At 34.7% G+C, this 13725-nt stretch overlaps 1 protein-coding gene across 1 annotated transcript in view; it reads right to left on the bottom strand.

Moving 5' to 3' along the window:
- DCC (DCC netrin 1 receptor) overlaps positions 1 to 13725 on the bottom strand; it is a 766352-nt gene that overhangs the window by 606303 nt on the left and 146324 nt on the right. Inside the window, exon 3 of the mRNA XM_042909706.1 lies at positions 7405 to 7689. Within this exon, the coding sequence (XP_042765640.1) occupies positions 7405 to 7689 (285 nt within the window). The remainder of the gene's footprint in view (positions 1 to 7404; positions 7690 to 13725) is intronic.

Genomic DNA, 13725 nt, shown 5'->3' with positions numbered 1-13725 from the left:
CGGGCAAATTTTGAGTCTATCAGTTTCATTTTGTAGCAGGGTTGAAGGAAGTGGTTTTATATTTATAGAATGATTTTTTTTTTGTAGTTTTACAGCTGATGGTAGAGTCCCAGAAAACAAATGTTGCCATTATGATGTGTCAAAGTTAGTTTAGGGAACCCAGAAATCTTCATAATTTATATACATGCGTAAAGCAGAATTTAAAATTTTCTAGAAAAGTAATGGATTATTTACTCCAACTTTTGTTTTTGATAAAGAACCAAAAAAGTACTTGTGTTATTTCCTATTTGGTCAATGTTGAATAATAAAGGTATGCTCATTAACTCATGACTAAATATGTGTTTTTTATGCTCCAGGAATAAACTGATATCAAGCAGGACCAGAAAAGGGAGCTCCACTCATCCTTTCACTGATTTTTTGTGACTTTTACACTAATAGGATATAGGTTGGGCTTCCACATATGCTCAGAAAAAGTGTCTTGTTTATGAGTCAAGGCAGACTGCTGCTCTCTTCAGTCAACTACCCTAGGGAGGATAAGTGTCATAATCCTAGTAAATGCAGAGCTGACTATATATCAGCCCCAAAAGACTCTTGGGAAAGAAATACTCTCTCTTTGTCAAGAAATCTTCATTCCTCCTTACAGAGAACAATCTCAAGTATATCGTTTTTGCTTTTGACCTTGTATGAAATAGCAACACATCAGGGGATGGAAGTTTAGAGGAGATCATATAAATAGTATCTAATATCACTCAAGGTCCAGAATGAAAATTGAAAAATTAGTGGATCTAGTGAGGGAGAGATCACTAGTAACATTAGAATGACAGACATGGCAAGAAAAAATGTAACCAATCCCCCAGTATTTCAAGTACTTTTAACTTGGAGTCCTGGAGTAGGTGGATATCCCCAAAACAGCACTGAGGGATGAAGACTTTTTTTTTTAACAAATTCAAGAATCAAACACATATTGTCTACTTATCCACTGTAAGTCAGCTTAGGCTTACTAACATATAAACTTTAGGCTTACTAGCATATAAACTTGGTTGCATCTAAATGGAATTTCATCAACTCTTTAGGAAATACTGATTATCTCTACTGTCTTTCATTTGTTAAAAGACCTGACCTGCAAAACTAATTCTAATATAGCATGACTTTTCACTGGTTTCCATGCTCTGTCCAGCCCCTGTTCTCAAAGAGGGCAAGCCAAAGCTATTATGGTTGGGGGTAAAGGGGTGGAGCACATCATGATATGCAACTTGGTCATTTCACTGTATGGTCAGTGGTATACAATAGAAGTTATCTTATTTTCCTTTGGTGTGCTTTTTATGACAATATAAACCACCTCAAAACCATTGTTTTTTAAATTAATTTAAAAGTAAGACAGTCTCATAGTTTATGAGATTGATTTTTGACCATTATTATTGTGTTTTAGCATGGCCTCATAGTTTTTAACAATTAGAGTCTGTCTAGAAAACTTGAACTTTTAAACACTGTGATTGCAATGGCAGAGTTGGAGATGAATGTGGAATGAAATAATAAATGAGAGTCTTGGTAGTGAGAAAATTTGGAAAGACTGCTCTAGACCAACCTCTTCTCTTAAAAGACAAGGAAAATAAGGATTTTATAAGATTCAGTGAATTGGTAATACCTAATAAAGATCAAATACCAGAAGTCTTATTTATCTTCTAACTCATTCCTAAGCCAGTGCCTCTTGCAATATTTTAGATAGTAAACAAAATAATGTTGACAGCAAGTTGGGGTGAAAATCATGTAGCAATGTATTACTAAAGAAACAGTTGAATTATAGTCTGCCTTTTAATAGACATGAAAAGCAAATGCAGAAACAGATGATACTATGGATAAATAGCGTTAAGTATGTGTAATTAACTACCACCAAACAAATGAACACTTAGATATCCAGAATCAAAATCAGGTAATTTACAATCAGATAAATAATATTGACATGAGAATCAAACTGCTTAAGACTGGAATTTCTAAAATGCCAAAGTAATTACAATAGTTAATAAGGACTTAGCAATTACAGGCATTGTATTTGGCCTCTTAAGTTAAAACCTCAGAACCACTCTAATAAATAAGTAACATTACTCTCTACATTTTGCAAAATAAACAAAGATTTAGATAAGTAACCTGTGCTAAATTGCACCACTAGTAAGTGATAGGACTGAGATTAGTACTTAGTCTGGTGTCATACTCTATGCTCTTAGCAATTTATTATAATAATATTTCAATTGATTGATAGTAACTCAATATGAAGTAGATCGCGGTAATCCACATGCTGACTCCTTCATGCAATCTGAATTAAATCTGATTTACTATTTAGGAAACATGGTTCAAATATAATATAGTCATATTTCATTCTTTTCTAAGTACATGTAAGAGAGAAGCAGAAAAATCCATTTTATCCAACTTAGATCTATGAAAGGCGAATAGCATTCTGTTTATAGCACAGCATAAGAAATAGTTTTATTCAAAACTAACCTAAATAAAAAGGCAGACTATGGGAAAATCCTTTAGTGCAATGAAAAACATTAAGTATGGTACAAAAATACCAGGTTATAAGTTAATTCAATTTGCTCTTCACTTTCTTATTCCTACTTTTCTGTGAGTGTACTTATATCATGATACATATTACTGAAAAACCTTCAAGGATGCCAACCATGAGTAAAGTGAATAGAATCAAGTCTAAATTTCTAGACACGGGATTCAATGTTCTCCGTAAAAGAAATTCAACTTCTCATTCCAGATTTATCATCTGCTATCATTCTACAAATGGTTACCATCTGAATATCTAGAAAAGGAATAATCTCTACAAACAGTCTGCAAATTTTCCACCTAAAATTGACTTATCCCTTGTCTGTGCTGATTTGGAACTAGATATGTTTACCTGAATTTACAACTCCTTCCCTTATGTTAGTAATATGGTTACATGAATTAACTGTCTGGCTCAATGGTAAATTTAAAAAACAAAGATGGGGCGCCTGGGTGGCTCAGTCGGTTGAGTGTCCGACTTCGGCTCAGGTCATGATCTCGCGGTCTGTGAGTTTGAGCCCTGTGTCAGGCTCTGTGCTGACAGCTCAGCCTGGAGCCTGCTTCGGATTCTGTGTCTCCCTCTCTCTCTGCCCCTCCCCCGCTCATGCTCTGTCTCTCTCTCTCTCTCTGTCTCTGTCAAAAATAAATAAACATTAAAAAAATTAAAAAAAAACAAAGAATGTGTCTTCTTTGTTTTCTCTTATAGACTACTATTCTGGGAAATTATAAAAACTAATGGTAGCAAAAGGTAATTAATTTTGAAATACAAGCAATATTCAGTCAAACCAAAAAGTTTTATGTATCCATCAGTAATAGATTCTTGGTGATAAACACAGTTCTGAAACTATTTTGTTTTAAAACTATATATATATATTTTTTTCCTTTAAATAATATGAATTTTGAAATGGTTTTTGTTAAAATGCATTTCAATGAAAATAAATATTAGAGAGAAAAATCATTCAAAATATACTTTAGTCCAATGTATTCCATTAAAAGCCAATGCTTCTAATTGTATAGATATTTAGAGTTCAGGTCTTTCCAAGACCCAGAGTCATTTAATTGCAGCTAAACGAATGAACAATAGATTGGATTACCAATTGATCAATTCAATTAGGCCATTAAGAAAACTGAAATAAGAGCTCCAATGTATGGGTCAGTTATTTCACTCAACCTAGTACCCAAAGCAGATTTATAATTCATCAATTCAATCTACTGCTTGGCACTCAGATGTCATGAGAACTAAATAAACTGAACCTGACAATCCCAGTGGCCCCTCAATACCTCATACATTCTCCATCACGAAATGCTTTAAACCATCGCAACCTTATTCAGTACTGTATTGTCAGTATTTCAAAACAAAACCCCTTTACAACAATTTAATACTAATTTACTCTGTTACATTATTCTGTTAAAAATGTACAAGTCCTCACAAGCAAGAATTCAATTTCTGCCTTAAAACATTAGTCAACACATTAGTTACCAATTTCCCTAACTTTGAATGAAATAAGTAATTATTCATTTAATCTGGAAAGTGTAAAATGTTACGGGGAAATCTCATTTAAAAGTTTATAATTTTTCTTGAACACAATAGCACCAATTCCATCGCCAATCTCACAGAAAAGTGTGACTATCTAGATTTTACTGAGCCCAGACTCCATTCTCTCCCTCATAATCGGTATGTTTCTAAGACCTCACCTTAAGATCTCCTCTCTCATCTTCATTTCTCAATCCTGCCTGATAGCCTTTTAGTAGCCACTGTTGGTCAATTCTCTCCAGGTTAATGCCCCACATTCTACCTTAACTTCATTCTTCCAGTTTATCTTCCTTACTTCCAGTTTGTCCCCTCCAACACATCTGTGCCCTATGATCCAGTTAAAACAACTAAGTGCAGGTCCCCTGAAAAGCTATTATATCTCCTTTCTCTATGCTGTGCTGATGCTGTACTTTTGTCCTGGTGTACACTTCTTTGCTCTTCATAACTGGCACCTGGTGTTTCTCTCTATGTAAGGGAATACCACTGTTACGTCCTTCACAGCACAATCCACTTTCATTGTCTATTTTCCCCACTACACTATTGCTGTCTTAGGGCACAGTCTCCCAAGTTTGTATTCCTAGCAACCAGCATGATAGCAGGTCTATAAAATTCACTGGAGAGTTTGTTGAATAAGGTACTCATTTAGTTAGTTAGTAAATAAACTGAAATTTCTCGTTGAAAGGCAACATTTCAAAACAACTCTTTGATTCTTAAAATCTGAATTTAATAGAACTCAGTTAACTTGGTGATATCGGGCATCTGATATATAAAAGGGGTGACTTTTATTTTATATAAACTTGAATAAGAACATCAAATTATATATGAATTAGTACTAGATAACTTTCTACACACATTAGTGTTTATGTTTAAAGCTAATCCAAAAATAAATAACTTCATCAGTCAAGATGGTACTTAAATGACCACGAAGAATATATTATTTTAAAGAGTGGTGACCATTCAGAAACCACTTTAATGCTTCTAAGTCATGGTAATACTTTGATGGTTTTCTATTTTAATTGACTCCATCTTACCTGATTAAATAAGCATTAGAAGAGAGAGTGGGTCATCTATGTATCTAATTTATTACTTCCTCAGATTGGTACTTATAGAAAACAGAAATTCATTCAGAAGGGATTAGCATGATTTTAAAAATGAGAAAACCATAAGCAGCAATTAAAAGAGGCTGGGATTGACCATTCATTCATTCATTCATTCATTCTCTCATTCAATTTTGCACTCACAGTGGATTTGTGTATTTGACCTCTAAAGCAACTTGCAAACTCAGGGATAAGTGAAACAAACATATGCTCCTTCAGCAGAGCCTTTATGTGGTCAATAGCATGCGAGACAGGCTTAACCAAGTATGAAAACTGTGTGTGTGTGTGTGTGTGTGTGTGTGTGTGTGTGTGTGTATTACCTCAGGTCATAAATCCTTTTGGAAGCTTATATTTGAAATGATAGAACTCGGAGAAAATTTCTCATTGTATGTAATGATTTTTAAAAAATACAATTTCCATTCACATAAAAAATGCCCACACACCTCCAAAGTATACCAACATATTCTTGATTTTCACCAAATTAACAAGATGAAATTTGGCTTTAAATAAATCTCCATGGATTAGAATGCAAATGTGTTTTACAAGGTGAATAAATAAATGTAAAGGGTTATCTGATGCTTATGTCTCTGTGTCTTTCAAAACTTTCCAGTTCAGATTTAATATTTAATTAGTCCAACTTTATCCCTTAATACCACTGGAAAACAGACTTTTCACTCATATTAAGATAGCCTAACATAGTCTTGCCAATTTTCTGTGTGACTTACCTAGGCTTCCCATCTGATTGACTTAGATGCATTATTAAGGACATATGAATATAAATATTTAAAATTTTTGTGTATCTAATGGATGCCTAAATAAATGCATGTATGTGTTGGGAATAAATGCTACATTAGCATCTGTCACTGCCTAGCGGATGAAAGGAAGCAGTGGTGCTGATGGTTATTGACATGTATAAGTCAGTATCCCTGTGACTGATGGAGGAGAGAATACACAAAAGAATTAGAAGAGGTTTCAGAGATGTCCTTATCGTAGTACCTAGATATGTTCAAATTGCCAGTTTGCTTTTGAAGTGGACTTAGGAATATTACCCTCTCTGTAGCTGAAGGACTTGTGATAACTGCACACAGCATGTGGAGACAAAAGCCAACATCAGTGCTTTGATAGGAAGTCTGTCACAATTACTCAAGTGTGTGTCTTCTTTGTGATTCTCACAAGTAAGTATCTGTAAACCCTATAGTGTGATTAAATGGGAAAATAGATACTACATAGATAGAAGATAGTAGCAGTTATTGGAAGAGAGAGATGTTAGAAAATATCCAGTCTAACCTCTGGTTATGTAGGAGAAGAAAAGGAGCCCAAAGTCTTAGATGTGCCAGATAAGAGAAAGGAAGATAAGAGGTAGAGACCAACAACTTCCTTTATCATAAAATCAGTCACACTTTATTGTAATGACTTACATGTCCGTATTCATCCAGCACTCTAATAAGCAAGACTCTGTGTCAGTCTTAATCATTGCCATATCCCTGTACTTAGTCCAATGTTTCTCAGAAATGAGTATATGAATTGACGAGCAAATGAATGTTCAGTATTAACCTGGGGAAGGTTCTTGCTGAACCTCACTCTCATCCTCTGAAAATGGGGATAATAATAACTACCTCTTAGAATGTTATCACAGGAAAATAAAATAATACATTAAAAGTGCTTAGCAGTGGGATTACCTGGGTGACTTAGGCAGTTAAGCATCCAACTCTTGATTTTGGTTCAGGTCATGATCTCAGGGTTCAAGGGGTGAAATCCATGTTGGACTCTGTGCTCACAGCTCAGAGCCTAGAACCTACTTCAGATTCTCTCTCTCTCTCTCTCTCTCTCTCTGCCCCTCCCCTACTTGTGCACATTCATTCATTCATTCATTCTCTCTCTCTCTCTCAAAAATAAATAAATAAACTTTTAAAAATGCTTAGCAGTGAACTTTATGCAAAGATTTGTATATTAATAGGATGAGTGAATACATACGAAAATGAAGCCAAATATAAGGAAAATACCTGTTTCTCCACAAACTTCAACTACAACACTGGGAAGAATAAGGAATGCTTTTGACTTACCCTCATCTAATGACTCACTTAGAAAGAAAGAAAGGAATATGAAACAAAACTCCCGAACAGTACAGAACTTAAAAAACAATTACAAAGTATTTGTTAAAGGGAAAATCGTTGTTCAAACTACTTCAAAGAATATAATTCTGCTCTTTATTGAGCACAGCAGTACCTGACAAAATCCTAACTTCTGCTTCGTTTCCTGTTCTTGAGCTGGCTGGATTCCGGGCTAAGCATCGATAGATTCCAGTGTCCCCAGGTTGAAGTCTGCTGATCTGCAAGGCTCCAGAGGGCAACACCACCACTCGGGAATCACCTGGGATAGGAATCAGGTCTTGTTGGTTTTTTTGCCAATGTATTGTTGGCATAGGCTCCCCAATAACCTCACACTTGAGTAGCACTGTGTCTCCCATAAAGGCCGTGACAGATTCTGTCTGCGATAGGAACCTCAGTGGTCCTAGGGGAAAAACAAAGAAGGAAGGACAAATCTTTCAGATAAGGTACAATAATCACTAATAAAAATAATCACACCTGTACTCTTTGTAGAAAATTGTATTTTATATTTTGTCCAATTTCATCTCCTTTGCTCTTTATATTTTATGCATCCGACATTACAATAGTTTCTGTGGCTAAAAAATTGATAAAGATGTTGCCATTAATCTCTAGAAGCTTACTATTTTGTTATTATTCATTCATAAAACAGTCTTGTAAAATAAACACAGCAGGCAAGGTCATCTTAACTTTAGACATGAGGGAACTGAGGTTCAGAGACATAAAATTCCACAATTCTGCAAATAAGACCTGGTTTTTTTGAATCCTGGTCCTTTGTGCTTCCTAGTACATGGCTTTGGACAAAGGACTATGAAGTTATGGGGATTCATGAAGGACTGGCCATCCTGCTTAGCCTAGAGCAATTTCAAGAAAGATGGGGGACATTAACCACCAATTGCAATAACAGAAAACACTCTCATAGGAGTTGACTGCTTAAGGTAAATGATCATCAGTATTTTCAAGTTATGGTTGTGTTATACTGAGAAAATGAATTAGACTAGTTTGTGTTTCTAGCTTGGCTGGGCCACCTACTCTGTACGAGTTCTTTGGTAACTTGTTTCATTTCTATGGGCTATAATATGGGATAAGAGCCAACTCAACTCACACAACCACTGTGATGTCCATATTCAATAACAGGTGAAAAAGATGCAGTCATATGGATGATTAAGCAAATGTAGGGGAAAAAAGAAATGACAAAAGTAAAATTAATTAATCATTACTGAGCATGAACGCAGTGAAAGGAGCCTCCTCCATCATGATGTACATGAGAAGGGTAGGAAATATTTTGATTCTGCCCTCTTGAATCCCCTTCTTGTGAACAGATGGATATTTATGACCACAGTGCTTTGACCATGAAAACTTTTAAAAAATGATTACAAACACATTTGAATGAATTATGCCATCACTGATATAACATTGGAGATTTTATTTTGCAGTTAATTTCATTAAATAATTTTAAATTCTTTGACTCAGGTTTCGTTCATTACAGTTATATTCTAATATTTTTATTTTCCTTTTAATCTTACTGGAATTGTTTTCATTGTGTGTGTATTTCACAATAAAATTTAACTCATTCATCATTTACCTCAAGTTTTTCTGATCATATTTTATGTTACCATGATTTTTGTAATTTTATAGATTTGTTTTAACCAAGTCAAAATTTTCTAGGTCCAGGTCCAAATTTTAACAATAAATTTTCCATCAATATGTAGTCAGTAGCCAATTCTACTTGTGCTCAGTTTGAACTATTAGTTTTATTTTTTGGTCTATTAATTCTTACAAACTAACTTTCCCTACAATATGATAAAATTTTTGTTTCAGTCAAAAGGGGAAAGGCAAGATGACTTACTTAAAACATCATAATTTAATATGGGAAACAATCAGAAAGGCTGTAGAGAAGTCACCTTCCCTAGGTGACAGTGGAATTTCATATTTCTTTCAGGGATTAGAATATTTGAACTGCCAGATAACTGAATCTAGGAAATAGGAAATTACATCAATATTGCATGTGGAATAGGTAGAAGCTGCCAAAGGTGGTTTATCACTCATTATATCTCCACTCACATTAACAGGCCTGCAGATCTATAGAGGAAATATTAAGTTTGTTCTTTAGTAAGAATGATTAATCCTAGACCATACAGAACCATTCATACTTGTGGAAATATTAATTTATCAGTCAAAATGTATCCCACACATAAGGTACTAAAATTACTCATCTGGATCCCCAGTTAGGGCTCTGAAATCTGGATGCCTGGATTTAGTTACCTCAACACTACAAATATATCTACAGGGGGTGCCAGCTGCATGCATAATTCTATTTTTATTTAGTATTCAGAATTAATCTAGAACTATGCTGGATTAACCGCTGAGTAAAGACACCAAAAGGATTCTGCTAACTTGTGTCCTGGCTAAAGAAATTGTTCAAAGTCCAATTTCTATACTCCTTGTAGTGTAGTGTCTAAAGTCTATTCAAAAGACGTACATTAACCTATAACCAATTGGCTAAAATGTAGATTTAAAGCATGTAATTAAACAGAGAATGGCTTGTATACACTACACAAGGCAAAACTGCAATGAATAGTTAGCCAGATGTTGTGAGGGTTTTTTTTTTTTTTTTAATTTAATCATTTTCTTCTTGGCCTCTACTTCTAGTATTTTGTTTTGTAGTTAAGGAAATATGGTTGGGAATAATTTATCTACACATACAAATTATATTATTTATGCAACACGGGTAAGAATAAAATATTTTGAATAAGTTGATAAAAATATCTGGATACTTATGTATATTCAACTATATGGTCTTGTATAAGTTATATACATTAGATAAAATTCGCAATACTTATTTTACATCTAAATGTCTGTAGTGATCCAAAAACCCATTTACTAAATTCTCAAGTATAGAATAAAATATTAAATGAAAGGGCATAAGCATACCTTAGGGATATGGTGGGTTCAATTCTAGAACACCATAATAAAGTGAATATTGCAATAAAGTAAGTAAAATGAACTTTTTGTTTTGCTGGCTCATATAAAAGCTATGTTTACACTATACTGTAATCTATTTAGTGTGCAATATTATTATGTAAGATGCTTTAATTGAAAAGTACTTTATTGATAAAAAAAAATGCTAAGCATCAACTGGCCTTTCACCAAGTTGAAATCTTTTTCCAGTAGGAGGGTCTTGCCTCGATGTTGATGGATGCTGACTGATCAAGGTGGTGGCTGCTGAAAGCTGGGGTGGCCGTGGCAATTTCTTAAAATAAAACAGCAATGAAGTTCATTGCATTGATCAATTGTTAGTTTCACAAACAATTTCTCTGTAGCATGTGACGCTGTTTGATAGCATTTTACCCAGAGTAGAACTTCTTTCAAAATTGGAGTCTGCCCTCTCAAATTTTGCTGCTACTTTTTCAACTAAGTTTATGTAATATCCCAAATCCTTGATTTTCATTTCAACAATCTTCATAGCAGTGAAGACCAGGAGTAGAATGCATCTCAAGAAACTACTTTCTTTGCTCATCCATAAGAAGCAACTCCTCATCTGTTGAGTTTTATCATCAGATTGAAGCAATTCAGTCATATCTTCTGGCTCCACTTCCAAATCTTGTTCTCTTGCTATTTCCATCAACATCTACAGTTACTTCCTCCACTGAAGTCTTGAACCCCTCCAAGTCATCCATGAGGGTTGGAATCAACTTCTTCCAAACTCCTATTAATGTTAGTATTTTGACTTCTCCCCATGAATCATAAATGTGCTTAGTGGCATCTAGAATGGTGAATCTCTTGTAGAAGAGATTGACTCTGCCCTATTGTATCAGAGGAGTCACTATCTATGGCAGATTTGGCCTTACAAAATGTATTTCTTAAATAATAAGACTGGGAGGTCAAAATTACTCTTGATCCATGAGTTGCAGAATGGATGTTGCGCTAGCAGGCATGAAAACATTAATCATATTGTGGATCTCCACCAGGGCTGTTAGGTGACCAAGTGCATTGTCAAAGGGTAGTAATATTTTGAAAGGAGTTTTTTTTTTTTTTCTGTGCAGAATGTCTCAACAATAGGCTTAAAATATTTAGTAAACCATGTTGCAAACAGATATGCTGTTATCTAGGCTTTGTTGTTGCATTTACAGAGCATAGGCAAACTAGATTTAGCACGATTCTTAAGAGCCCTATGATTTTCAGAATGGCAAATGAGCACTGGCTTCAACTTAAAGTCACCAGTTACATTAGCCCCTAACAAGAGAGTTAGCCTGTCCTTTGAAGCTTTGACTTCCCCTCTCTAGCCATGGAAGTCCTAGATGGCATCTTCTTTCAATAGAAGGTTTTTTTTTTGTCTACATTGAAAATCTGTTGTCTGGTGTAGCCTTCATTAATTATCTTAGCTAGACCTTTTGGATAACTTGCTGCAGCTCCTGTATCATCATTTGCTGTTTCTCCTTGCATTTTGATATCATAAGAAAGGATTCTTTCCTTAAACTTCATCAACCAACCACTGCTAGCTCCAAACATTCCTTCTGCAGCTTCTTCACCTCTCTCAGTCTTCACAGAATTGAAGAGACTTAGGGTCTTGCTCTGGATTAGGCTTTGACTAAAGAGAATGTTGTGGCTGGTTTGACCTTCTATCCAACTGCTAAAACTTTCTCCCTGTTGGCAGTCAGGCTGTTTCACTTTCTTATCATTTGTGTATTAACTAAAGAAGTACTTTCAGTTTCCTTTAAGAACTTTTCCTCTACATTCACAATCTGGCTGATTGTTTGGGGCAAGAAGCCTTGCTTTTGGCCTGTCTTAGATTTTGATATACCTAACTTACTAAACTTAGTAACTTCTAGCTTTGGTTTTAAAATGAGACATGAATGACTTTCCCTTTAACTTCAACACTTAGAGGCCACTAGAGGGTTATTCATCATCTAATTTCAATATCTTTGTGTCTCAGGGAAAAGGGAAGCCCAAGGAGAGGGAGAGGATGTGGGAATGGCCTGATGGTGCAGCAGTCAGAACACACAGCATATTTATAGATCAATGTTTGATGAGCGTGGTTTATGGCACCCCAAAATAATTACAATAGTAACATCAAAGATCACTGATCACAGATAAGCATAACAAATATAATGATAATGAAAAAAGTTTGTAACATTGTAAAATTACCAAAATGTGACACAGAGACACAAAGTGACCAAATGCTGTTGGGAAAATAGGGCCAAAAGACGTGGGTGACACAGGATTGCCACAAACCTTCAATTTGTAAAAAAAATATACAGTATCTATAAAGCCCAATAAAGCAAATTACAATAAAACAAGGTATACCTGTACTCAAACTTATACTCAACAACAGGTTCCTTTATGTAAACTTCAACTAGCTGGAAGAATCATACACAGGACATAAAATTGTATGTTAATATAATTAGACTTAATGAAATTGGCTAATATTCCACATGTTTTTTCAGTATGCACTCTATGATGATTTCAGATTTTAATAAACAAGGTCAGAATCGCATCCGATTTAAAATTTAATGATGTAATAATGTTTGAAACTTTCAAATAGTTGATTATTTGACACAGTGAGAAATTATAAACCTAATTTGTAGCTTTTTCTTTTTGTCTCTGCAAAGCAAACCCAGCACATCAAAAAGCAATTGTAAGTTTACAAGGCTCTCTATGGCTTAAACTAATGCTCCCAATATTGTACCGAATTCTAGCACTCACATCTCTTGGTGCTGTAACAACCCAGCAACAGTATTAAGAGAAGAAGTTATAGGCCATCACCTCAGTACTATATTTTCAAGGCATGAGTATGAGCACGTAGTAATGAACATTAAACTCACTGTAACTCGTAAGAATGAAATACAGTATTTTTGGAAGAGCCATTTAATGCTCTAAGGCAATACAAATGATTCCCATGTTTCATTCATAGAGAGATACAAGTATAATTTTAACTACATTCTCATGAAAAATAGCTACCTGATCCACAAGAGCCTTTTTTTGAAAAAAAAAAAAAAAAAAAAAAAAAAAAAAGCTTGGCTTAGACACATCTGATCCACTGTAATCAAAGCACAAGTGGTCTTCTTACCTCTACTCTTTTCTTGTCTTAATACATTCCAAACATAGTAAAAGGTCAGTGTTCCCACATCACCAAAGTTTTTGCTTTACTTAAGAAACTCCAATCTCCTCCAAATTTTCCAGTATATTCTTATACCCCAGAAGCTGGTACCCAAGAATATAGCACAAGGCACCTTTTGGGCTCAACTTCCACAACTCCTATAAAACAATTCCTGATCTATTGAACTGGTCTACTCCCTAAAGCTGGCTTCCTTTTAATTGTGTTTCTCATATCTCCTCTAAAAACCAAAACCAAAACCAAAACAAAACAAAACAAAAACCTCTATCCTTACATCCACCTATCAAAATTGTGGTTATTCTTAAGGTACTGATTCAAGGAGCA

Source organism: Panthera leo, chromosome D3 (genome assembly GCF_018350215.1).
Source record: "Panthera leo isolate Ple1 chromosome D3, P.leo_Ple1_pat1.1, whole genome shotgun sequence".
Lineage (NCBI taxonomy): Eukaryota > Metazoa > Chordata > Mammalia > Carnivora > Felidae > Panthera > Panthera leo.
Note: the sequence above shows the minus strand (reverse complement) of the source record. Positions and strands in the feature narration are given on the sequence as shown.